Source organism: Zalophus californianus, chromosome 11 (assembly GCF_009762305.2).
Source record: "Zalophus californianus isolate mZalCal1 chromosome 11, mZalCal1.pri.v2, whole genome shotgun sequence".
In the NCBI taxonomy this organism is placed as follows: Eukaryota; Metazoa; Chordata; class Mammalia; order Carnivora; family Otariidae; genus Zalophus; species Zalophus californianus.
Genome location: NC_045605.1, coordinates 10,679,841 through 10,706,028, shown reverse-complemented (window position 1 = coordinate 10,706,028; position 26,188 = coordinate 10,679,841). Strand labels below are relative to the sequence as shown.

General features: G+C 38.3%; 1 protein-coding gene across 2 annotated transcripts in view; it reads left to right on the top strand.

Annotated features, from left to right (window-relative positions):
* ZW10 (zw10 kinetochore protein) overlaps positions 1-25,985 on the top strand; it is a 32,370-nt gene extending 6,385 nt beyond the window's left edge. For both annotated transcript variants that reach the window (XM_027580985.2, XM_027580986.1), the window contains 13 exons: positions 88-165; positions 319-478; positions 1,965-2,117; positions 2,663-2,854; positions 12,368-12,531; positions 13,094-13,276; positions 16,823-17,061; positions 19,346-19,417; positions 20,067-20,236; positions 21,090-21,220; positions 21,891-22,022; positions 22,827-23,029; positions 25,362-25,985. In XM_027580985.2, the coding sequence (XP_027436786.1) occupies positions 88-165; positions 319-478; positions 1,965-2,117; positions 2,663-2,854; positions 12,368-12,531; positions 13,094-13,276; positions 16,823-17,061; positions 19,346-19,417; positions 20,067-20,236; positions 21,090-21,220; positions 21,891-22,022; positions 22,827-23,029; positions 25,362-25,482 (1,998 nt within the window). In that variant the 3' untranslated portion in view covers positions 25,483-25,985. The remainder of the gene's footprint in view (positions 1-87; positions 166-318; positions 479-1,964; positions 2,118-2,662; positions 2,855-12,367; positions 12,532-13,093; positions 13,277-16,822; positions 17,062-19,345; positions 19,418-20,066; positions 20,237-21,089; positions 21,221-21,890; positions 22,023-22,826; positions 23,030-25,361) is intronic.
* The last annotated feature ends 203 nt before the right edge of the window (positions 25,986-26,188 follow it).

Sequence of the window (26,188 nt, the reverse complement as noted above, 5' to 3'; positions counted from 1 at the left end):
TCATATTTTAAAAATAAACAAGCAGACAGACTTGAAATAATAGGATGTATAAAATGAAATACCTAATAACAGTGTTTATTGTTTTAGTTTTCTACTGCTATTGAAGAATATAATTGTGCACTAACGGAGAAGAAGTATGTCACTGCTGCTCAGTGTCTGGAAGAGGTACTAAATGCTTTCTCCACATTATAAGCAATTAGTACTGTTCTTGTTTTTAGTAAATTTTCTGTTCCACTTATTCCTTATCATTATACCAGTATATTCTCATTGCCCTGAGGCTAGATGGAATGTCTAACGATGATTCCATTTCACTGCCAGGCGCAGAAATGCTTGAAGTTACTGAAATCCAGAAAATGCTTTGATTTAAAAATGTTGAAATCTCTCCACATGGAGCTCACAATACAGAAACAGAACATCCTTTACCACCTTGGAGAAGAGTGGCAGAAGCTGATCGTATGGAAGTTCCCGCCATCAAAAGGTGCTGCTGACCTCAGGTGGACTGCTTTGCTTAATCTGCCTGAACCAGTGTGGCCTCTGAATATATTCTAAATATCTTATACTGGGGGATAAGGAGGTTTCATTTATCAGTCTCCACTGCACTGAGTTCTCCTTTTAAGCAGAATGCATGTTAGGACTAGCTCCTCACTTTACTTCCCCTGAATCTCTCTCTCTGTTCCCTTCACGAGGAAGGAACACAGCAAGGGAAGATGACTGGGTGGGTGGGATTCATGTGATGCGGGTGCGGCGGTGGAGGAGGTGGTAGCTGTTTAAGACCCCAAAGAGTTTCCACTGCACTGTAGGCCCACCCATTCCCAACAGCCCTAATCCCAACAATTTACCATGGCCGGAAAGCTTTGAAAAGCTGTTCAACCATTTCCTCTCTTGGCGAGGGAAGAAGACGCTGGGTGAGAGGGCGGTCAGTGGGACGGGGGTTTGGCTGTTTTTTTCAGTCCTCAGGGAAAAATGGTGGCAAAATCATGAGATACTGGGTGCTTTGCAAGATGAAGAAATAGGATGACTTTGGCCCTGGCTTTGCTTGACCCTGCTTGGCTCTCAGGCTCTCTGCTCACTCTAGGTGCCCGTTGTCTTTGATGTCTGGTTTACACAGAGTAGAACCTCCGAGACTATATGTAAAGGACATGCCATTACACCTGGTATATATTCTAGTATTGAATCTTGAAATTTAGGTTGTTTCAGTCTCCCCCCAACCCCTTTCCCGTATCCACTTGGGCCTCCAAATTCATTAAATACGTATGTATGTATGTACACACACACACACACACACACACACACACACACACGCGTGTATGTATTTCACTTTGAAGGAAGTAATCTAGAAAATTTTGGGTTATACTTGCAGGCAGACTAAAATTAAGAGAAGATAGCAGGCGTGTTAATTTTTTGTTATTATACACCCTTCTTGTTAAATTTATTAGGCAGGCTATTTTCTATACTTAGTAAGAAAAAACATTAAGGAGATCTTAAAGTGAAACTGGGACCTCACATGTCACTCTTTTTTTTTTTTTAAAGATTTTATTTATTTATTTGACAGAGACACAGCGAGAGAGGGAACACAAGCAGGGGGAGTGGCAGAGGGAGAAGCAGGCCTCCCGCAGAGTGGGGATCGTGACCTGAGCTGAAGACAGATGCTTAACGACTAAGCCACCCAGGCGCCCCCTCACGTGTCATTCTTTACCTCCACTCATTACATATTTAATAAGCATCTATTAGGCACATCTTCTTGCTTTTGCACTTAGTTTGGTTCTTTGAATATACCAAAAACAGTCATTTCTTGTTTTAAAGTGATGCCAAGGACACGTATGTCATAATAAAAATTTGGTTACATTGGAAGTGTATTGTAATAAAACCACATATTTAGGAATCTCAGAGAATGAGCTCTGAGGAATAGAGGTGGGAATATCTTGTATTGCTGAGACAGCTGATGTTTTCCCCCTTTTTCTTAGATACCAGTAACTTGGAATCTTGCCTACAAACAGAACTTAATTTATGCATTGAACAATCTCAGAAAGAAGAGAAGACCCCTGTGCCACCAATCAGTTCTGTCCTCCTGGCATTTTCTATTCTTGGGGAGCTACAAATGAAGCTTAAATCATTTGGTAAGGCATACTACTTTGTTTCATTTTCATGAAATCTCAGAATATTCGGTATTAACGGAATGACATAAGTTTATAAAATATTCTCTAGAAAATATTGATGATAGATCCTGGGTTTGGCCTTATGATTCATCAAATGGAATTCTCATAAATACTACCCTTTTTATTAAGGGCTTGGATCCTTTCTTGACTTCTTTTTTCCTTTTTTTTTTTTAAAGATTTTATTTATTTATTTGACAGAGAGGTAGAGAGCACAAGTAGGCAGAGAGGCAGGCAGAGGGAGAGGGAGAAGCAGACTCTCCACTGAGCAGGAAAGCAGCTACTGCTATTTATTTAATTTGACTTTTTGAATGATTTAAATAAAAATCTGTGGACAGTCTAGGGAATTTCAGTGGGAAAACCTGCAGTGCATAACGAGTGGTGTGTGATGTCACAGGATATGTATTTTTATTGTTAGGTTCAAAGATCTTTTTTGGTGGTGGTGGCGGGGCATGCTTTTTAAAAGTTTGTTCCAGTGATTTCTGATGAATGTTCATATAATTTTTCAGGTCAGATGCTGCTGAAGTATATCCTTAGGCCTCTGGCATCTTGCCCATCCCTTTATGCTATTATAGAAAGCCAGCCTAACATCATTATTATTCGTTTTGAATCTGTAATGACTGACTTGGAACATCCGTCACCGTCTGAAGTTTTTGCAAAGATCAGACTGGTACTGGAAGTCCTCCAGAAACAACTTCTAGGTCTGTATCCCCAAGGTAGTACTTTTCTATTTTTATATTTGGGAAAAGTCAGTATTGTTTTTAAAAGTAAGTATTATTTTAAAGTAGATAAAAATGCCCCTAATCTGAATGTATAGAGGATTGGAGGTGAGTAAATTATGCTCTAGGAGTAAAGTTATCACCTGCTTATGTCTTGCTCTGCTTTACATTCCTTCTCCTCCCTATATTGAAAATAGGGTCACCAGTGCTACCCCAGATTCTGTATTTGTAATATTTAGTTGAATTCTAGGATATACTTCTCTCACTGGACTTCTAGTAACATCACATTTTGGGACTCTTGCTTTAATTATGGGAGAAGCAGAGATGAACTAAGTACTCTTTTTTTTTTTTTTAAGATTTTATTTATTTATTTGAGAGAGAGAGAGCATGAGAGGGGGGAGGGTCAGAGGGAGAAGCAGACTCCCCGCTGAGCAGGGAGCCTTATGCGGGACTCGATCCTGGGACTCCAGGATCATGACCTGAGCTGAAGGCAGTCGCTTAACCAACTGAGCCACCCAGGCGCCCTCTTGTTTGTCTTTTAGAGAGCGAGACAGGTGGGGGGAGAGGCAGAGAGAGAGAGGGAATCTTAAACAGGCTCCACACCCAGGGCAGGGCTCCATCTCACAACCCTGAGATCATGACTGAGCCAAAATCATGAGTCAGACGCTTAACTGACTGAGCCCCCCAGGTGCCCTGAACCAAGTTCTGTGTATTTCAATAGGAAAATCTCCATTAATCTGATAGAAACAAACTAGATTTAACATAAGAAATAAATTACATTCCATCTTAGCCTGTTGTTTAGATCTTGATATATTCATGATTGAAATAGCCAGTTTCTGTATTGCTTTGAATAATTTTTTTGGTTGTCATACTATTAAAAATAAATTTTTCTGGTGTTTTAATACTATTTTTTAGTTATTTGACTTCTTTTTAAAAAAATTATGTATTATTTGTTTATTTTGACTTTATGCTTTTCTCAGTTGTCTTACTAAATAGTCAAACATTCTTGATGTAGAAAAAATTAACAAACTGCTGGTGGTGTTTGTATGCTTCGCTGGCAGTCATTTAGTTTATTTATATAAAATAATTTCTGTGTAAAGGAAGGAACTGGTTCTAGTTTTAACAGTAGCAGAGAAGGAAAAAAAGTCTTCAGACTTATATAAACTGCAGCAATCCAAGGTAGTTTTCTTGTTCCTTCACTTAGGGAAATAATACATAGGTATAAACAAAGTTGTAAACAAAGTACCCAAGGACTAGAAAGAACCAGAGATCTCTGATGCTTGAGTCTCCTCTCTGTGGGCCACACGGGCAGCCTGAGCACTGTTAGTGAGGGGGAGGTCACTTCCTCTTGATGCATGCATTCTGTCCTGCCTCTGGGCAGCTCTGAGTTTTATGGAGTTTTTGTTTGTTTTTTAAAAATCATGTCTCCTATATCGATAGTAAATACTATTAGCAAAACCTCCATTTTGCAAATTAGATCTTCAGGGTAGTTGTTTAAAAAATGTGTTCAAAATACATTGCTCTGTAATGCCTGCTTTACTGATGCTATTTCTACTATGTGTAGCATATAGAACATGTCTAATTCCTATTACACATGATGGACTTTTAAATTCTTTACGGTAGGGGTGCCTGGGTGGCTCAGATGGTTAAGCGTCTGCCTTTGGCTCAGGTCATGATCCCAGGGTCCTGGGATCGAGCCCTGCATTGGGCTCCCTGCTTGGTGGGGAGTCTGCTTCTCCCTCTCCCTCTACTGTTCCCCCTGCTTGTGCTCTCTCACTCTCTGTCAAATAAATAAATAAAATCTTTAAATAAATAAATAAATTCTTTACAGTAGCTGTTACTTCCTTTGTATCTTACCACCAGTATCAACATCCTTAGGTTTTTTTGAATGACATAGTTTTAAGTTCTTATTTTCATTGCTCTTCTATGAATATATTCCATTTCTTCTATAGTTTTACTTAAAGTATGGTATTCAAAACAGAACAAAGTATTAATAGTGTGAACTAATTCAGAATAGTTTGGGAGCATTCATGCCCTCATTCCCAGTTCCATGCTTCTGTGAGTATAGCCAAAGGCTTTTTATTTATTACACAGTTAACTCACTGAGCTTAATCTAAATGAAAATCCTGTGTCCTACTTAATGCAATGCATACTGCTGCTCTCCCATCTTAGACTTGACTTTTTGGAATTAACATTAATCTTTGTTAAATTTTACTTGATAAAATTTTGCAGTGTGTTTACTGTCCTTACCCCTTCATGTCGCATGCATAATTGATACCCATGCTTTCATATAGTTTAATCTGAGTCAGTGATGATATTGTGGCCTGGGATAGGGTTACAGTCCAGAGGTGCTCTGGAGAGTTCTGGTACAGACCTCTTTACAGTTTTACTTTGCTCCACTAAATTAATCAGTACTATACCTGTTGATCTATATGTAAGTTTTCTTACATCTAGGATATTCAGAGCAGAAGACAGCTCATCTCTTTATGCATTTTAGGCTCTAGTTTCTCTTTTACCATTCATTGTTTCCCTTCCGGTTTAGAGATCACTGTCTTTGACAAAGAAGAGAATAAAAGAACGAGTTTAGGAATTTTGTGTTCTCTTTGATATCCGTCAGCATTCATTCCCTTCCTTCATCTTCTTGATCTAAATATAATCTGAAAATTCTGTTTTGAGTCCTTAGTTCTTTTTGGAATCCTCTATTTTCTTTGGATTTTAGTTATTCTGAAACTTCCTAAGGGCTTTTGCCCTTCCTCTTATGTTTGCCTTTGGTTTATGATCTTCTTTTCACCTTTTAAATCTGTATTTTTCCTTCAGAGTTTTCTTTATTAGAAGGCATTGTTATATCAACAACAAAGGAGCTTTAATTTTTTTAAATTTTATTTAGTTTCATTTTAATTCCAATATCGTTAACCTACAATGTTATATTAGCTTCAGGTGTACACAAAGGAGCTTTTATTTTATTTATTTATTTATTTATTTATTTATTTTTAAAGATTTTATTTATTTGACAGAGAGAGGGAGCATGAGCAGGGGGAGGGTAGAGGGAGAGGGAGAGCAGGCTTCTGGCTGAGCAAGGAGACTGATGTGGAGCTTGATTCCAGGATCCTGGGATCATGACTTGAGCTGAAGGCAGATGCTTAACTGACTGAGCCACCCAGGCACCCCTCACAAAGGAGTTTTTATTTATTTATTTTATTTATTTATTTGTTTTTTAAAGATTTTATTTATTTATTTGACAGAGAGAGACATAGCGAGAGAGGGAACACAAGCAGGCGGAGTGGGAGAGGGAGAAGCAGGCTTTCCGCGGAGCAGGGAGCCTGATGCAGGGCTTGATCCCAGGACCCTGGGATCATGACCTGAGCCGAAGGCAGATGCTTAACGACTGAGCCACCCAGGCGCCCCACAAAGGAGTTTTTAAAAGAGGAAAAAGAAAATTTGCTTGGAAAGAATTTGGCAAAATGTATAAAAGGTCTTAATATGTTTCAATCCTTTGAACCAAGATCTCAACTTATAGGAGTCTGCCCTACAGAAATAATCTTAAATATATAAAACTATGTATAAGGATGTTCACCATAATGTTACTTATAATACTGAAATACTGGAAAGTAATGAAATTTTGAAGAATAGGAAAATGAGTAAGTAAATTATAGAGCTATGTAATAGATCACTTTGCATAATTATGTTATATTTGTATTGAATTTTTTTAAAGAAAGGATTGGTTTTAAAACTAATTGCTTCTAAAAGCCAACTAAAAGCATTCTATTAAAGGATTAAAAACTATTTCCATTAAAATCAGTTATAAGTCGGGAATGCATGCTACCATTAATATTCTTTGGTATTGTTTTAGGGGTTGTGCTAATGCAAAGAAGAGAAAATAAGTATGAATATTAAAGAGAAGAAATTATGTATAAATGATATAATTGCATACATAGGAAACCAAAAGGCTCTACTAAAACTTTTATAATTAATACAATTATAAATTGTGTTAAATTTATAATTTAAATTATATTTTATCTTTAAATTAAATTTATCATATAAAAATTTAATGTTTAGATACAGTGTGAAGGTATAAAAATCAATAGTATCTTTGTGCACTAATAATCAGTTATATTAAAATATAAAGATATTTATAATGCTAACAAAATCTGTGAAATTTTTAAGTATAAGTTTAATAAGAAAGAGGAGGATATATGTGAAGAAAACCATAAAACTTTGAAGGACATAAAGTAAAAGCTGAGTAAAAAGAGGCTTTTGTGGATTAGAAGACAGTCCCATAAAATTGTCAGTTCATTCCAAAACAGTGTATAAATTTAATATATTTCCAAATACCCATTATATATTTTCAAACTCAATAAAGTACTCTAAAGCTTATATCAAAAATAGATTTGGAGAATTGCCAATAAAGATTTAAGAAACATTAGTGGGACAATTTAAAAATTAAAACTATGTTCTTGGTACAAGGAAATCAGTGGAATGAAGAAGAGTCCAGAAGTAGAGCCAGGATAAATGAGAACTTGATGTTTGATCAAAGTCACATTTCAGTTTAGTCGGACAGACAGTTCATTTAGTAATGGTGCTAGCAAAATTGGCTGTCTGTGCAATAAAACAAAGTTAGATTCCTGCTTCATAGTTCGTACTGAAGTAAATTCAAGATGAGTTAAAGCCCTCCATGTGAAACAACAACAACAAAAATGTTAGAAGAAAATTTAGGAGATGTGAATAGTCTGAGGAAGCTCAGAATGCATAAAGGGAAGGACTGACAAATTTGACTACGTATAAATGTTAAATTTTGTATGGCAAACAATACAGTAAACAAAAGCAAAAGACAGTAGTGAACTGGGAGAAAATTCTTGTAAAGTGTTTGACAGACAAGGCATTAGTATAAGGACTTTTTTCCAAAGAAAAAGAGAACATTAGTAATAGAAAAATAGGCAAAAAATTTGAATAGGCAATTCATGGAAGAGAAGGTGCAATTTGTTAATAAATGTAAAAATGTGTTGCTTAACCTCCCTAGTAGGGAAGTAGAAATCACAGCATCAAGGTGAACTTTCATCCTTAGGGCAGACATTAAAAGATTCTGAATGAGACACTTCTGATAAGAAAGCGGAAAGATAGTCTCCTTCATTGCTTTTTGTGAGTGCTTTGTAGAAAATACCATGGGGCGCCTGGGTGGCTCAGTCGGTTGGGCAACTGCCTTCGGCTCAGGTCATGATCCTGGAGTCCTGGGATTGAGTCCCGCATCGGGCTCTCTGCTCGGCAGGGAGTCTGCTTCTCCCTCTGACCCTCTTCCCCTCATGTGCTCTCTCTCTCAAATGAATAAAATCTTTAAAAAGAAAAGAAAAGAAAATACTATGAAGCTCTGCTATTATATAGTATATGTATAGTAAAATCTAAAATATGCCTCCCTTTGACCTAGATATTCCACTGTCTAATTCTCTACAGAAGTGATAGCAGTAGGTTATGTGTGTGTGTGTGTGTGTGTGTGAGTGTGAGTGTGAGTAGTGTATCCTTGCACACAGGACTGTGCCTCATTTGAGGAATGGTTATATAACTTACGTTTGAGCCGTGCTGTGGCACATTTTGCAGCTATGGAAAAGAAATGAAGTAGAGCTGGGTATGTTGACTTAAAAGATGGCCATGATCTGTTTTTAAGTGATAAAAAAGTTAAGTGTAAAATCCATGGCATGAACCCATTTTTATAGAAAGGAAAGCTGTCCCTTATATGAATACTGTATTGGTTTGCTGGAGCCACCATAACAAAATGCTATAGGCTGTGTGACTTAACAGAAATTATTTTCTCACAGTTTTGGAGGCTGGGAGTCCAAGATCAAGGTGTTAGCAGATTTGGTTTCTCCTAAGTCCTCTCTCCTTGCCTTGCAGACAGCCTTCTCACTGGTCTCCTCTGTAGGAGTGCATCCCTGGTGTCTCTTCCTCTTCTTATAAGGACACTAGTCATATTGGATTAGGGCCCCTCCCTGATGACCTTATTTAACCTTAATTACTTTTTTAAAGGCCAGGCCCTATCTCCAAATCCAGTCACATTGGGGGTTAGGGCTTCAACATATAAATTGTAGGGGAGAGTGTACAATTCAGTCCATATCAAGGGGTGTGTATTTGGCAATTCAGTCCATATCAAGGGGTGTGCATGTGTGTATATATGTGTGTAAAAACCATGTATATATATGTGTGTGTGTGGTTATGAATGTTTTATATATATAGTATGAATGTAAGGGGGGAAGAATACAAACCAAGATCCTAACATTGGTCACTTGGGCATGGAGAGAGAAGCTTGTGGGTATGGATAGGGAAAATTTGGCTTTTTCTTTATAAATCTTAGTGGTTTGCGACTTGTCATAACAAGCAAGTTTTGCTTTTCCCATGAATGATTTTCTAGAAAGTGTCAATTACAGACTTTTACCAAGGAGTAGAAACTCTGAACATAACAAATAATTGTAGAAGAAATTTGAAAGGTTGTTGAAGACTTGCCACTGAAAAGGCCACCATCAGGCACAGAAAGTTTGTAGCTAAATTCTGTGTATATTTCAATTTCTAGATAATCTCTGTGTTAATCAAACTCTTTTGGTCATTAGAAACAAAGATGAATATGTCCTACTTAAGTTTTTAAAAACCAGCATAGGGGCACCTGGGTGGCTTAGTCAGCCTTCTGCTCAGGTCATTATCTCAGGGTCCTGGGATGGAGCCCCGCATTGGGCTCCCTGCTCAGTGGGGACCCTGCTTCTCCCTCTCCCTCTGCCCCTCCCCCCTGCTCATGCTCTCTCTCGTGCTTTCTCTCTCTCAAATAAATAAAATCTCAAAAAAAAACCCCAAACAGAATAAACTTAATACCAAAATGTAATAATGATAGTTTATACACAGAGAAAACACTGCCAAATGATTTTACCTTTGGGTTATAAATGCAAACACTTAGAAAATATGTAAATTAAACCCAACAGTACCTTTAAAAAGGAGACATTGTTTATTCTAGGAGTACAGAGGTGTTTAGCATAAGAAAGCTATCAACCAGTTTATGTCAGCATATTAAAAGGGGTCACATCATTAGATATGGAAAATATGACAAAACTCAGTACCTTTTTTAATAACTAAAATAAGAATAGAGTACTTTTTAATAGTATAGTGAAATGTTTATGATACTAGCTGAAACGTCTCTTAGTATTGTTTACTTTATTATCTTTAAAAGGAAGGCAGGTTTTTTTGTTTTGCTCTGTGTTAGTAAATTGCAGCTGCCATTTATTGTGAAATTTGTGACATATTTTCTTCCAGTCTCTCTTTTTTTCCCCTTTACTGTTCCCATGATTCTACTCGCTTTTGCATCTTCACTTAATTCTGCATCGGTAGCATACCTTGTCCATAGTTATTTTTCTTAAACTTAGAAAAATAATTATATCATGATTAAGATAAGTACTTCTATTTAATTGCCTTTTACAGTTTATATAGGTACCATTGTAGCTTGTGATGTATGCATAAATATTCAAATGAATGCATTACAGTGTGACATTGTGCATAGAAAAAAAAATAATTCGAACAGAATCAATCTGTTTACACTGATGGGATTGGTGATGTGTTCGTGTGCCGTACTGGAAATGATTCGTGTTCCTGCCATCAGCGGTACAGACAACATAATTGCTTATGTGGTGCAGTGGTTCAAGTGACGTTCTAGTCTTATCGAAACAACGAAGTTGTGCTTAACAGAAAACTACTTCCTTTTTTTTCTTTTACTTTAAGATTTTTATTAAAAAAAATGGACAGCAGTCCCATGTACGCTTCAGCCATTTTCCTCAGTGTTAACGTCCTGTGTACCTATAGTACAATGTCAAACTCAGCAAACTGACGATGGTCCAATTCACAGAGCTTATTCCAGTTTCACCTGCACTCATTTGTGTGTGTGTGTGTGTGTGTGTGTGTAGTTTTGTGTAGTTTTATCACATGTAGATCCATGTAGCCACCACCTTAATCAAGATATGGACTATTCTAACACCATAAGCTGCTTTGTGCTATCTTTTTATAATCACACACCCTTGCTTCCATTTTTTAAAGATTTTGTTTATTTATTTTTTATTGGTTGGTTGGTTTGTTCAGAGAGAGAGCATGCAAGCAGGGTAAGGGGCAGAAGGAGAGGGAGAGAGATGCAGGGCTCCATCTCACAACCCGAGATCACGACCTGAGTGGAAATCAAGAGTTGGATGCTTAACCGACTGAGCCACCCAGGTGCCCCCCTTGCTTCCATTTTTAAAATGAAATCGAGGGCGCCTGGGTGGCTCAGATGGTTAAGAGTCTGCCTTCGGCTTGGGTCATGATCCCAGAGTCCTGGGATCGAGCCCCACATCGGGCTCCCTGCTCGGCGGGAAGCCTGCTTCTCCCTCTGCCTCTCTCTCTCTTTTATGAATAAAAAATAAAATCCTTAAAAAATAAATAAATAAAATGAAATTGAAACCGATTAAAAATTTAAAAAATTCAATTCTTCAGTCACACTAATCACATTTCAAGTGCTCAGCAGCAAAATGTGGCCGGTGGCTGTGCAGGTGTAGATTTTAGACATTTTAAGTTTCTCAAGGCTCTGAGATAATAGGCTTCACTTTTTTTTAAGGTTCTTATCCCCTAAGGTCTTCCTTGGTGAATTGGAACGAAGTTAAAAATAGCTTGTCTCTTGGGGCGCCTGGGTGGCTCAGTCGGTGAAGCATCTGCCTTGGGCTCTGGTCATGATCCTGGGGGCCTGAGTTTGAGCTTTGCGTGGGGCTCCCTGCTCGGCAGGGGCCTGCTTCTCCCTGTCCTCCCCGCTCCTCTCTCTCTCGCTATCTCTGTGACTATCTCTGTCTCTCTCAAATAAAATCTTTAAAAAAAAATAGCTTGTCTCTTTTATGGTTCCTTTTCCTTCTACGTTGGTCACTGATTCTTAACTATTATTTATTTAATTAATACTATATTTTAAATAACTCCATGAAAATGTGTTGGGGGAAAAAAAACCCCATCATATGATATACTGTAGAGAGGCATTGAAGCATTCCATTTGCTAGGTTAGGTATTATGCTGTAATGTAAGGTGTTTATTGATATTTTACTTAGGATAAACATGCAGATCCTAGTCAGAGATGACAGAGGGTGTTTATTCATTATTAAAGAACTGGGGTTTTATTCTAAATGGGTTTCAACTTGGTATGCAGAACTTCTGAGTGCTTGTCATATAATCAGATCAGTAGATTAGCAGTAGATGATACTGTATAGTGTAGGTGGCTTAACACTTTATTATTGTAGGGTAGAGGCAGTAATACAGGGCAGACCCTTCAGTTGAGCAATGAAAATAAAGTAGTAATTGTGTGTCATGCTTTGTGCCACGAAGGCACTTGAGATAGCTGTAGAATTATCTGTGGTGTTTTCTTCCCCATCCTAAAATCAAAGAATTCTAAAAAACTAGGGAACTTGAGCATAATCTGAACTGTGAATGGTTTCTTGTTTAAAACTTTTTCTTTTGATTCAGATTTACCTCTTGATACTGACCTAGAAAATGAAAAAACATCTAAAATTGTATTGGCTGAGATGCTTGGTGACATGATCTGGGAGGACTTGTCTGAGTGCCTCATTAAAAACTGTTTGGTTTATTCTATCCCAACTAATAGCAGCAAGTTACAGCAGTATGAAGAGGTGAGTGCGGAGATATCACAGAAGGTTATAAGAGACTGTCGGTGCGTATTGGTGTCTTGTTTTTCCTGGGAGACTTTTTGCTCTTTAGCGACATCTTTAAGGAAATTATTAATAGGGAGTGGAAGCAAATTCCCTATTACTTATTTCTCTCCTTGCTTTCTACCTTTTGATTGGGAAGAATGTTTTCTTTTTAAGTATATTTTTGTTAGTGAGATACCTTTGAAAAACAGTTGTTCTTTTATACTCATATCAACTATAGTAGCTACTATGTAACATTTTACTTTTTGCTTCTTTTTAGCATTTCCTTGAACACTAAAATAAGTGTATTTATTTTAGAGATCTTTGCACTTTTACTCAGTAGAATCAGAAGTTTATATTGAAGGTACTATTCCAAATGAACTTAGGGCTGGAAGAATGTCTAATATGTGTACCTGCTAACTGCTGGTCTGTTGTAAAACTTAAATGACCAGCTGGTCCTTGTTACTTTGGATTTGAAATTTTAATACTGGGATGGACTATGTGTATATAATTCTTTTTTTTCCTCGTTGTCTTTCTTACTCAGATCATACAGTCCACTGAAGAATTTGAAAATGCCCTCAAGGAGATGAGGTTTTTAAAAGGAGATACTACTGATTTGCTGAAATATGCCCGTAACATCAATTCTCATTTTGCTAACAAGAAATGTCAGGATGTGATTGTGGCAGCTAGAAACCTAATGACCTCTGAAATTCATAACACTGTGAAGGTACTGGGGGTTATCTTAATGTGTATTACCTTGTATTTAAGAAGTGGTGTGCATTTTTTTTTTTTAAAGATTTTATTTATTTATTTGAGAGAGAGAGAATGAGAGATAGAGAGCATGAGAGGGAAGAGGGTCAGAGGGAGAAGCAGACTCCCTGCTAAGCAGGGAGCCTGATATGGGACTCGATCCCAGGACCCTGGGATCATGACCTGAGCCGAAGGCAGTCGCTCAACCAACTGAGCCACCCAGGCGCCCAAGAAGTGGTGTGCATTTTTGAGACAAATTTGGTAGAGTGGGAGAGAGCATGACAGTTGCTGAGCTCACTGGGAGAAGTTCTCATCTTCCAACAGTAAGTTCTCTCATCTCTCAGGTGGTCCTGATATCTGCGTTTTTCCTAGGGTACCGTGAGGCCCGGATGAGATAGTGCACATGAAAGCGTTGTGTACATTGAAAAACCTATAATAGATTTCTGTTGTTGAAATTAGAACGTATATCAACCTATGTAGATTTTTCTCAACTTCAGTACTTGAGTTTTTAGGACATAATTTTGTGACAGATGTAATTGGGCTTCATTATGTCCAGAGATTATACCCTGTTGTGACAATGTTGACTTCATCTCTTAAGCTAACAGAGGCACTAGTTTTACAGTCAAAGTAATAAAACAAAAAAGATAATCTTTGTAGGGTATCAACAATTATCTACAAAGTGGGCTCTGTAATTTGCGTGAAGGGTAATTTACTTTGACCTTAGATAAGTCTGTGTATTTTCTTTTGTTTTTTTTCTCACATTTTACGTACATAAAATATTTCGTAAATGTAAGGTATTACTTAGATTAAAGTAAAACATAGACTAAGGTAGTCCCTTAATAGAAAATTCCTCAGCCATTTTTCTCTTGTCACAGTGATAGGAACTAGGCTCTTCTTCCTTCTGTCCTTTCTTTTGTGACCCTCCCTTTTCCTTGGGGGTACTCTGTTACTGTGTCCACCCAGCAAAATAGTTCATTAGCCCTTTGAAGTGCACAGATTTTAACACATTTGGAGATATTTTGGGTTTTTTTTTTTTTTTATTGAGTTGTAAGCATTTTTTTTTTTTAAAGATTTTATTTCTTTATTTGACAGAGAGACACGGCGAGAGAGGGAACACAAGCAGGGGAGAGGGTCAGAGGGAGAAGCAGGCTTCCTGCCAAGCAGGGACCCTGATGTGGGACTCGATCCCGGGACTCCAGGATCATGACTGAGCCGAAGGCAGATGCTTAACGACTGAGCCACCCAGGTGTCCCTATTTTGGATTGTTAAGGAGCTATAATCCACTCAGTACCAGCAACTGTGCTGGGGAGTTTTATTTATTTTTACATAAATATTACTTGATTATGTAATTCTCCTGCACAAAATGCCATGGTTTCCCATCTCATTTAGAAAAAGACCCATGAGCCTGACAATAGCCTGTAAGGCCTTGTAGGATTTGTCCCGCCATTGCCTCTCTGACCCCATCTCCTGGTGCATTCTTCCTCAGTTACAGTGCTGCAGACACACTGGACTCATTGCTGTTCTATGAATTTGCTAGTCCCACTTGGTTGCAGAACCTTTGAGTCTCTTGTTCCCTCTGCTTGGAACATTTTTACCACAGATAGCTGCATGACTTGTGCCCTTTCCTAGCAATTCTTTTTTCTTTTTCTTTCTTTCTTTTTTTTTTTTTAAGATTTTATCTGTTTACCTGACAGATAGTGAAAGAGGGAACACAAGCAGGGGGAGGGGCAGGGGCAGAGGCAGAGGCAGAGGGAGAAGCAGACTCCCCTCTGAGCAGGGAGCCTGATGCTGGGCTCGATCCCAGGACCCTGGGATCATGACCTGAGCCGAAGGCAGACGCTTAACGACTGAGCCACCCAGGCACCCCTCCTGGCAACTCTTTTTTAAAATTGTGACTTCCTTCTGTTCCTGCACCCTTTTCTCCTTGCTTTATTTTTCTTCGTATCTCTTATCAACAAACACACCATATGAACTATTGTTTCTTTCTCTCTAGAAAATAAGCTCCATGTGGGCTTTTTTTTTTTTCTCTCTTCCCCACCCTTTTGACTACTGTTGTATATCCAGCACCAAGAAAATACTGGTACATAGTACTGGGTACTTAGTGCTCAGTAAATATTTGGTAAATGAGTCAATATATGTCCCAGTTTCCTGTCCCATAACTCCTTGATGTAAATAGGATTGTTACTGGATAGCTCTGCGACCCTGGGCTCAATCTTTTAACCTTGTTGGACCTCACTTTCCTCTTCCGTAATGTGACAGAATTGAACTAGATAATTTCTGAGCTCCCTCCTCAACCAGCTTTGACATTCTGTAAGACTACATTTTCCTCAAGAACTCAAATCCTCATAGTAGCTTTCTCTAGGTCAGGGTTTCTCAGTGGTGCACTGTTGATATTTGGGACCAGGTAATTCTTCGCTCTTGGGGGCTCTTTTGTAGGGTGCTTAGTTGTACCCCTAACCTTTACCCACCAGATTCCAGTAGCACCTCTCCCAGTTGTGACAACCAAAAATGTCTCTAGACATTGCCAAATGCCCCCCGGAGGGCACAGTTGTCCCTAGTTGAGGACCCCTGCTTTAGATTTGATCCTGGTTCTTTCTTCTGGTATTTAGGCCCTGGGATTAGATCTTGTAAACGGCTCGGGCGCCCGGGTGGCTCAGTTGGTTAGGCGGCTGCCTTCGGCTCGGGTCATGATCCTGGAGTCCCTGGATTGAGTCCCACATCGGGCTCCCTGTTCAGCAGGGAGTCTGCTTCTCCCTCTGACCCTCTTCCCTCTCGTGCTCTCTCTCATTCTCTCAAATAAATAAATAAAATCTCTAAAAAAAAATTAGATCTTGTAAACGGCTCAACTGTGAAGGGATCCTCTTCCTTTTCCTAAAAGCCATTTTCAACTTACTTGCTTTTAATGGTTTTCATCTAAATTCTCTCTAAACAATTCGCTGTGTGTACCCACTATTTTCCCAAAAGATCTAAAGCTACTTTTTGTTGGTGGTGATTTTGTTTTAATTTTTTTTTTTAAGATTTTATTTATTTATTAGAGAGAGAATGGGAGAGAGAGAGCATGAGAGGGGGGAGGGTCAGAGGGAGAAGCAGACTCCCTGTCGAGCAGGGAGCCCGATGTGGGGCTCGATCCCAGGACCCTGGGATCATGACCTGAGCCGAAGCCAGACGCTTAATGACTGAGCCACCCAGGCGCCCCAGAAAGATGATTTTTGAAGGTCCTTTCATTTACCTGAAATCTTGGGCCAGTTTCACAGCTTTGCTCTTTCCACCAATATGAAGAGTACACAGAAGAAATGGAAGAATGGCACAATAAAGGCGATTCTTTATTTCTTAGGACATGCTCTCACTCAAGATCAAGCAGTCATTAAAATAATTTCCATATTTACTCAAATCTTTTGATTACTCTGTAGAGCCACAACTTGGTCATCATGCAAGTCCACCAGTATCTTACTCCTCTCTGTATGCTTGCGTTTGAACTATTCTGAGGACAATACATTTTCTGTGTTTTATGTTTGAATCTTAGATTACTCCTGATTCTAAGATAAGTGTGCCAGACTTACCCCATCCTGAGAAGGATGAGAAGCTAGAAGTACAGAAAATGTCCACAACTCAGTACAACGAGGTGGTGAACTTAGAACCTGAAAATACATTGGACCAACATTCCTTCTCTTTGCCCACGTGCCGCATCAGTGAATCTGTGAAGCAGTTAATGGAACTTGCCTATCAGACTTTACTAGAGGCAACAACCAGCAGTGATCAGTGGTAAGAGTTCTGAAAACGGCAGTGATAGGGTTACATATACATCTAAACTAAACATTTATTGTGAAAATTAGCTGGAATTCTTTGGGTTTTCTCATGCCATTAGTATTTTTTTTCCGTAGAAAAACAGGGCAGCACACAAATATATATCGATAATTCACTTTTATTTGCAATAACATGTACTTCTCACAGCGTACATTAGAAATGGAAGCATGTGTATGGATGAACAAATGGAGTTTCTTTGACATTAAAGTTGTTAATCACTCTTTTATAAAAAGCTCTTTTAATTTTTGTTTAATTTCTACTTTTATATGAGTTGAATGATGTTACATGAAAAAGCACATGTAAAGAACTTAGAATACTAACTGGAAAATGATCAGTACTCAAATGTTTATTTTATTATTACTGGTGGCCATGGTATTAGTGGTCATTATACCATCTGCTCCAGCCTGCCCTGGCCTTTTAGCTTAGCATTCATTTTACATTTTGATTATAATTATTTTACATTAATTATAATTAATTTACATTTTTGTTTTTAATGCAATAATGGTTGGAAGGCCGAAGGTAGAAGGAAAAGCATGGAATGTTCTGAAGATCTGATTTTATCCTTTCAAGATGATTTCTCTTAATCTATACTGTATTCAGGGTACCTCCAACTCTAGTCCACATTTTGTTCTGAACCTCCCTTTGCTTCATGAGCCCCTCTCCTACTCCCAGACAAAATTGAGGAGGAGATGGCAGGCTGGAGCCCACGCTGTAGAGCAGAGTGACAAAAGCCTCTTCAGTTTGAATCTGTGGGTAGCAGTTCTTTACTCCTTGTCCACACAAGAGAGAACAGTCCCAGTTAGGGCCTGACTCAACTACATTGCCTCTCAGGTAGGCTTCCAGAGTTTTAACTTTTATCTCCACATGCAAACAAACCCCGTTATTTTATTCTGCTCTAGAAAGAAAGAAAACATGTTTACCAGGATATTTCCATGACTTCAATGAATTGTGTTCACAAGCCCATCCAGTTTTAAATATAAGTAGGAAGAAAACATGTAAAAAATATATATATTCCTTAAAAAAAAAAGTATATATCCCTTTGGTAAAATAAATTTAGGGTAACTATTATTTCACCTGAAACATACTAGACCAGAAGTTAGAGATGCAAGGCAGTATTTCCGTAATTTTTTGATAACACAGAACACTAAACAGTAGTTTTGTGTACTGCATATCTCTATGCATTCTTTCCTCCAAAAGAAATCGTTTTAAACCGGACAAACAGAAACACAACTACATTATGACTCGCTTCCCCTTTACCAAACCTTGAATAGCAGCACGTGCAGCAAAATAAAATGAAATAATTTCATCAGGTATCATCGTAATCAAGTAGTAACAGTGTTTTGGGATATAGTAACCATGACTTGTTTTTCTAAATATTTGTGGAATTACTGTTACTTGTTCAAGGTACATAGTTTAAGATAGTCTTTTTCTAAAATTTTTTTTTTTATTTTTAAAGATTTTATTTATTTATCTGACAGAGAGAGAGACGTAGCGAGAGAGGGAACACAAGCAGGGGGAGTGGGAGAGGGAGAAGCAGGCTTCCTGCCGAGCCGGGAGCCCAACGTGGGCCTCGATCCCAGGACCCTGGGACCATGACCCGAGCCAACGGCAGATGCTTAATGACTGAACCACCCAGGCGCCCCTAGTTTAAGATAGTCTTATGTGGAAGTAAGCTGTACAGACCTTATATTTGCTCTGAGTGCATTTTAATAATAATCTTCAGGTGTTATAAGGCCAGATTTAAAGGGCAGAAAATTTTGAGGTTAGATTCTATCCTAGAAATGTTGATTCATCTCCTTGCTTTGGGGTAAGGAGGAGAAAAGGTGAAAGCTGAAAGTCAGACTGATTCTAAAAGAACCAAGTGAATGCCTTTATTGATACCTTGCCCTTTGCAGAGTGCGTCAGTGAGTAGGTGACATTTGCTTGAGGCTTAGCTCCATTTGTTACTGAAGGGATACTCTGGGTACTGGCAGAACACAAATTGATAATGGGAAAGAGGCTTTGGGTTAATGCTGCTGTTCTTAAAATTATTAATAGATCCAGGTTTTTAGAACTGCAATCTAGTTAGTAAATACTGGTTGAGAATATATTTCCATCTAGATTAAGGGTGTTTTCAGCAGTGACCAAAGCCAGGTGTTCTCTCAAACTGTGGTTTTGGTGACGACTAATGTGCGCTTAGTTTGACCTTTTTTCTCATTGCTAATGTCCGTATGCATTTCTGTTGAAACTTTTTTTTCTTCAGTGCTATTCAACTTTTCTACTCAGTGAGGAATATCTTCCATTTGTTCCATGATGTTGTGCCAACATATCACAAGTAAGTGCCACTGTTTCTGATTTCTGTATGGTACTGTATATCTAAAGTGTAAGTTGGGTTAAAACCAGTAATTTTATATTCCCACCAAAAATATCTTGGTTACTGAAATTCACAGTGAAATGCAATAAACCATTTAAGAAAAAAACATGTTGAAAGAATATTGGTTATTTATTCAAGTCTAAACATCTATGTTTTAAAATTTCCCAGGTGACTCTGATCTGTAGCCAATTTAAAAACTAGTGAATTGGAAGAGTTTAGTGCTTCATTGTCTAAGTGAGAAAGGAATTTGGCAGAAGGGCAAGCAAGTCCCTACTTGCACAGACTGGTCAGTGTTAAGTTTGGAGGGAATGTATACAGCTCTCCTAGGTTTATGTACAGAGAGTTGACACATGTCAACATCTGGGTTCCCTTGCTCTTTCTTTTCTTCTAATCACTGGGATAGGATTATAGGATCAGGTTGCACTCAGGCAGAATGGTCTCACTCTGCTTGACTGGGATGGGAGTGATGAGACTGGACCTTGTTATATATTTGTACAGGAGAGACAGTTCTTAAAGCCTAGAAGTACATTAAAAAAGAAGTAACTTTTCATCCACCTCAGCTTCAGTAACTTGTGATTTCTTTCTTTTTCCACCCCTCCTCCTGGCCTAGGGAGAACCTTCAGAAACTGCCCCAGTTGGCTGCCATTCACCACAACAACTGTATGTATATTGCTCACCACCTGCTGACACTCGGGCATCAGTTCAGATTGCGTCTTGCCCCCATTCTTTGTGATGGCACCACGACCTTTGTGGATCTTGTACCTGGCTTCAGGAGACTTGGTAACGGATACCTTCAATTTAGGAAAACATATTGATTATGCAGCTTCTCAGTGTAGTGTCTTTGTAATTTATGAATGAGGCAGCGAGAAATTAGGTGGTGGTCCTGAGCTATATTGGAAAGTGGGATAGCATTTAGTTTGCAACTGTTCCCGGTTATTTAATTTTATAAAGTGAATGCAGTCTTTGTGGAAGTATTACTTTTTCATGACATGGTTTCATGGTACATTAGAGATTCAAGCTGCATTGCTGGTGTGCAGTGAATTCACCAAATCAGAGTCCTGTCAGTAGGATGACACATAATGAGATTTGTATTGTGATAATTCTGTTAGCTTTGTCAGTAAGAGCTTACTAATGTCACTGCTTGTTCTTTTGCAAAACCTCAAGATAGCTCTCCGCTCTTCTACCTAGCTTTACTTGGGATTATTAAAAATCAAAAGAAATGAAATGTGGGATAAATCAGTATGTTTACTATAATGATATTCTAAGAAAAGCAGAGAACCTATATGATTCACTTAGCTTTTTACTTCTTGACTTTTCCCTTAGGTGGTGTAGATTTATCAGAAAAATAAGTAGCTGCTGCTTCTGAATAAGTAATGTTTCTTATCTGACCCTGGACAGACAATTGGGAAAGACTTATGATCCTGAGAGTGGGTTTGGAGGGACTGGCTAATGTATTTTAGAAGTGATTATTTCTAGTAATCTTAGAGCAGCCTTATGATGTCATCTGGCAAGCAGTTGTTTTCAAATAAGGAGAATAATGTATGATTCATGCTTGTCTCTCTCCCTCCACCCTGGAGCTGTAGTGTGCAGTTGAACAACTTTTAGAATTCTTTATTCTATTTCCCCACCATAGGGACAGAGTGTTTTTTGGCCCAAATGAGGGCACAGAAAGGAGAACTTCTGGAAAGATTATCAAGTGCTAGAAACTTTTCCAACGTGGATGACGAAGAGAATTACTCTGCAGCAAGTAAAGCAGTCCGGCAGGTGGGCAGCTCCTGTTAGCTCTGGAATTTGTACTCTTTCTCTAGATAATACCCCCTTGTGTTTTAAACAGCAAAGAATACGTAGCAGGTAATTCAGTTGAATCTCTACAACCCCCATCGGAAAATATGGGTACCTTTTACAGTCACGCTTATGACCTTTCCCTTTCCTTATCCCACCAAGCCAACAGGAAGCTATCTTTCTATCCACCCAATAACATGACTAGTTATTAGTAAGTCTGTCAGTTTGGGAAATCTGAAATATTAGCTTTTATCTCAGTGCCCCTCTCTCTCCTACACGATTTGTCATCTTCTTTCTTTTTTTTTTTTTAAATGAGCACATGGTTTTTATTTATTTTTTATTGAAGTGAAAACTAACATGCAGCTTTATATTGGTTTCAGATATACAATATAGTAAATCCACAATTCTGTACATTTCTCAGTGTGTGTGGTTTATCTTCTTGCAGTGGTTTTCCCATCCTCGGGATAAGTCTACTTTTCATCTAGCAGGGATATCACTAAGGTGACATATTCAAGAAGCTCATACTTTTGATAACTTTACCTCACCTTCCTATAATGCCTCTTTCCCCATAACCATGTGATAAATGTGAATGTGCAGAGTAGGAATTGGCAACAGTCTCTCTTTCATGTCAGCAGCTGTATTCTCCTGACAGGTACTACACCAGCTGAAGAGACTTGGAATTGTGTGGCAGGATGTCCTGCCAGTGAACATATATTGCAAGGCCATGGGGACTTTACTCAATACAGCAATTTCTGAGATCATTGGCAGAATCACTGCTCTAGAGGTAAGGGCCATTGGATGCCTCACCAGACTTGAGATGGCAGTTCTTGTCTCAAATTTTCGCTTTACTAAGAAAATGATGTTGAAATCTCATTTCTAGTCAACACAGATGGTAGAAGAAATTGCTCATGTTTTACATCTAACTCATTATACTGTTATTTTTTTCAGTTCTGTCTTAATTCTGTTTTGCTGGAGACTTGCTAATTTCTATCTTTTATACTTATATAAGAAAGTAGGATTATACTGCTTCTCCCATTAGCATCCATGGGAATTATGAAGGAGAAGGCTGGAAACTGAGTAGTCCTTAGATGTATTGTAAAGTATGAAGTCATATATTTATTTAATTTGCAAGTGAACTAAATAATTTGGTAAAGTGAAATGCAGCCTGCTGCAGGTACCACTTTTCCAGCACACTGTTGCAGTTGGGATTATATATGTGAACCTAGATGCAGGTTGCCTGGACTCCGCCAGCGGATGTCTCTAAAGCATAAATTGCCTAAATCCTTGTTTATAAAAATATCCCCTGCTTTGGAGCAAGCGGTGCAACATTCTGCTGGAGAAATGGGGCTCTTTCATGCAGGCAAACTAAATTATTGATAATCAGTTGAAACATATTTTGTGTCATTCTAGCTTGAGGAGTATTGTCAGAGAGCTGATGATATATAATGTCTGTTAAGGTGTGCTAAGTTGGTTGGAAAACATGTTGCTGTAGCTGACCCCTTGGACAGCATGCACCAAAGATCTCCCCTTTCCTGACTGCTAAGCTGGCCCAATTCTGTTCTTTTGTGTTCCCTCTCTGCAAAACCAGGACATCTCTACTGAAGATGGTGATAGATTGTATTCCTTATGCAAAACAGTGATGGACGAAGGACCCCAAGTATTTGCACCTTTGTCTGAAGAAAGCAAGAACAAGAAATACCAAGAAGAGGTTCCAGTCTATGTGCCAAAGTGGATGCCATTCAAGGAATTGATGATGATGTTACAAGCCAGCCTGCAAGAAATTGGGGATCGGTGGGTATAACCCTTTTATAGAGGGTTATCTCTTCCTCTCTTTCTCTCTCTCTGTATCTATCTCCAAAGATGGAAAGTATTAGTGCCATTGATAGTAATGCTTTTCTCATTTTCTTAATTTTGCTCAGGAAAGAGTTTCATATTGAGTTGCAGTAGTTGGGGTCTTTGCATGGTCTGTAATAGTGTAGATCTCATTACCACTTTCCTGTATTTGATAGCATAAAGACTTCTTGTTTCATTTTATTTTGGTCTTGAACATGTCGTTTTGGCAGCCTGTACCAATGATCTTACATTTGTAAGAAGGACAACCTTCTGACATCTGGATGGAAATTGTTGCCCGTTTTAACCAACAGTGGATACATTTTAAGGTTGATTTTGATTTGTTAACAGAGAAGTGACTTTTATTTGTATGGAATATTCAGCATCAAACCACTGTTTGATTGACCAGCAATTCTTCTGCAGGGAATACAGTGGCTTTAGAGATTAAGCATCATACACATAGAGAGGATTCATCTTTTCTTAAGTAAAGTGAATGATGTTTTTCCGCGACACCAGAGACCATCAGTTAACGTTGCTGTGTGCAGTAAATGTATGCTTTATTGTATCATACTTGGTGTGCAGAGGTCATTGATGCTGCACAAAAGAGAATAGGTATGGGTTAGTTACACATTCGTGGGTGCTTTGATTATTGTCTTGGTAAATTACTAATGAGCATGCATACTTTGCGTAGGGAACCCCCTGAGTAGGCCTTAAGGTCCATCTCCATCCTTATAGCTCCTTGTCTGCCTGTTTTAGTTTGGTTTATTAGTTTATTACAGATGCTGCAGTGTATTAGACCAGTCATCCCAGATGTGTCTGAGCTGTTCTCAGCATGTGTTGTCCATCCTAAAACAATGAAAATGAGATATGTGCTTGAAAAAAATCACATCAAAATACTTCCAACTCTATTAGTACAAAGTTTGATTTATTTGTTATTTATAAGTCCTTAGTGGGTAATGGGATGTCTTTAGGTAAGACTCCAGAGAGCAGCAAAGAAATTTTCTTTCTGCTGTTAAAGGACCCTGCTGCAGCCTAATAATCGTTAATTCTTTGTTGTGAGAACAATCACAGTACTGGTGTATCTTAGCTTCTTGTTTTTTGCCTAGGAAGAATTTTTCTCCTAGAGATTTCAGTAAACCTAAGGATAGTAACTAATTGGGAAATTTTTTACTGAAGAAACTACCTCCACTCATGTAGTTTAAATGTTTTAACATTATAAAATATACATACGAAGGAATACAGTATATATATGTGTGTGTATATACATATATATACATATATACACACACAACATATTTACATATTTACAATTTAAAGAAAATAAGTAAAATGTTTGTGTACCCATTACCTAATTTAAGAAAAATATTACCAATACTGTGAAGACTCCTGTGTGCCCCTCTCCAGACAGTTCTCACCACAGGCAGTCACTATCTTGAATTTTGTGTTAATTATTTCCTTTCCTTTCTTTATAGTTTTGCCCCAGTTGCACATATCCCTGAACAATATAGTTTAGACTTGCTTATGTTTGAACTTTCTATAAATGGAGTCTTCTATAACTTCTTATGTTCAATAGTCTGTTTTTGAAATTCACTCATGATAGTATGCAGAGCTATAGTTTGTTTTCAGTGCTGTATCATATTCTCTTGTACAGATGTTTCATTGGTTATTTATCCTGTTGCCTCACAGTTTCACTGGTATTTGCTATTCTGAGACTCTGAAATTTTTGCTAGTTCATGTGAAATGGTAGTTCATTGTCACTGTAATTTATATTTCCCTAAATTCTAATGATGTTGAGAATCTTTTTATTGATCATTTATTTTCCTTCTATTGTAAAATTCCTGTTCATGGTTTTTGCCTTTATTCTACGGGGTTGTTTGTGATTTCATTATTGATTAATGGGAGTTCGCTGTGTATTTTTTATACCAGTTCTTTGTTGGTTAAAGTTTGTTGCCTGTGGCTCATTTTTAAAAAAAATAGTTACTGATCCCAAGACTCCATATAACCATATGAGGATGTGGCCATAATTCTCAGGTTCAAACAGGACTATAGAAGGAGGGGGAACAGTCTTATCTCCTAACCTGGTCTCTTCATCTGACTGTGCTGTTACCAAAATGCCTCGGAGAAGCAGAAATTAAAGAGATTGAGTGGTAGAGCCATCGAGAGGGGGAAGGATGCCAGGATTTGTTTTACTTCCGTTTAAGACAAATAAGCATTTGGGAACAAAGAAGCAGTTTTAAAATCTTGCTTATACAGAGACATAAGAGGAAATCGAATTTTATCTTTTATTTTGCAGGTGGGCAGATGGAAAAGGGCCCTTGGCAGCTGCATTCTCTTCCAGTGAAGTAAAAGCTTTAATTCGTGCCTTGTTCCAGAACACAGAAAGAAGAGCAGCTGCCCTTGCTAAGATTAAATAGCTGTGTCTTCCTAAGAAAGCCATGTCTTGACTGTGTGGATTCCTCTCTTGGCATAATTACTGCTTTAAAGACTAATTGGAATCATCCGTTAGTTTCGGTGAACCAGGATATCATGGAAGTCTGACTTCACCTAAGAACACCTTATCTTCTGGCTTTTATGAGGCTTTGTTGAGGAACGGGATGTTAAGATAAGCTGTCAAGTGAAGCACCTCAATTTGTTGACTTTCTAGCCATCCTCCCTTGATAAGAAACTGTAGGGTAGCATTATTTCATGTCGCTTCTGGGCCTTCTGGGAACTGTATCCATTGTAGATGTAGGCCGTGGCCTTGGATCAAGGAATCCAGGGGATTCCAAGAGTCAGGGAGAAGAATTTGTGAGCAAATGGAAGATACATTTTGGGGGGGGTAGGGGAACCGTATTTGTCCTTGCCAGAATTAAGAAGACTTCCTTTAATATTTCTTTCCAATAAATAATGCCTTTCAGAGTTAAGGGTGACTGTCTTTAATAACACGGGAGCTTTGACAAAAGAGACCAATGAGTTTTCTGGTCTTCTGTGCTATTCTCTTTACTGACATTTATGACCCTCACAGAGGACTCACTTGTCGCCGTCTTTTTTCATAACCCTCTGGTAATTTCTAGGAGTCCTACAACTTCCTTTCAGTTTACATTTTTGGTGCTTTTTGCTATTTCAACTAAATTCTGTTTT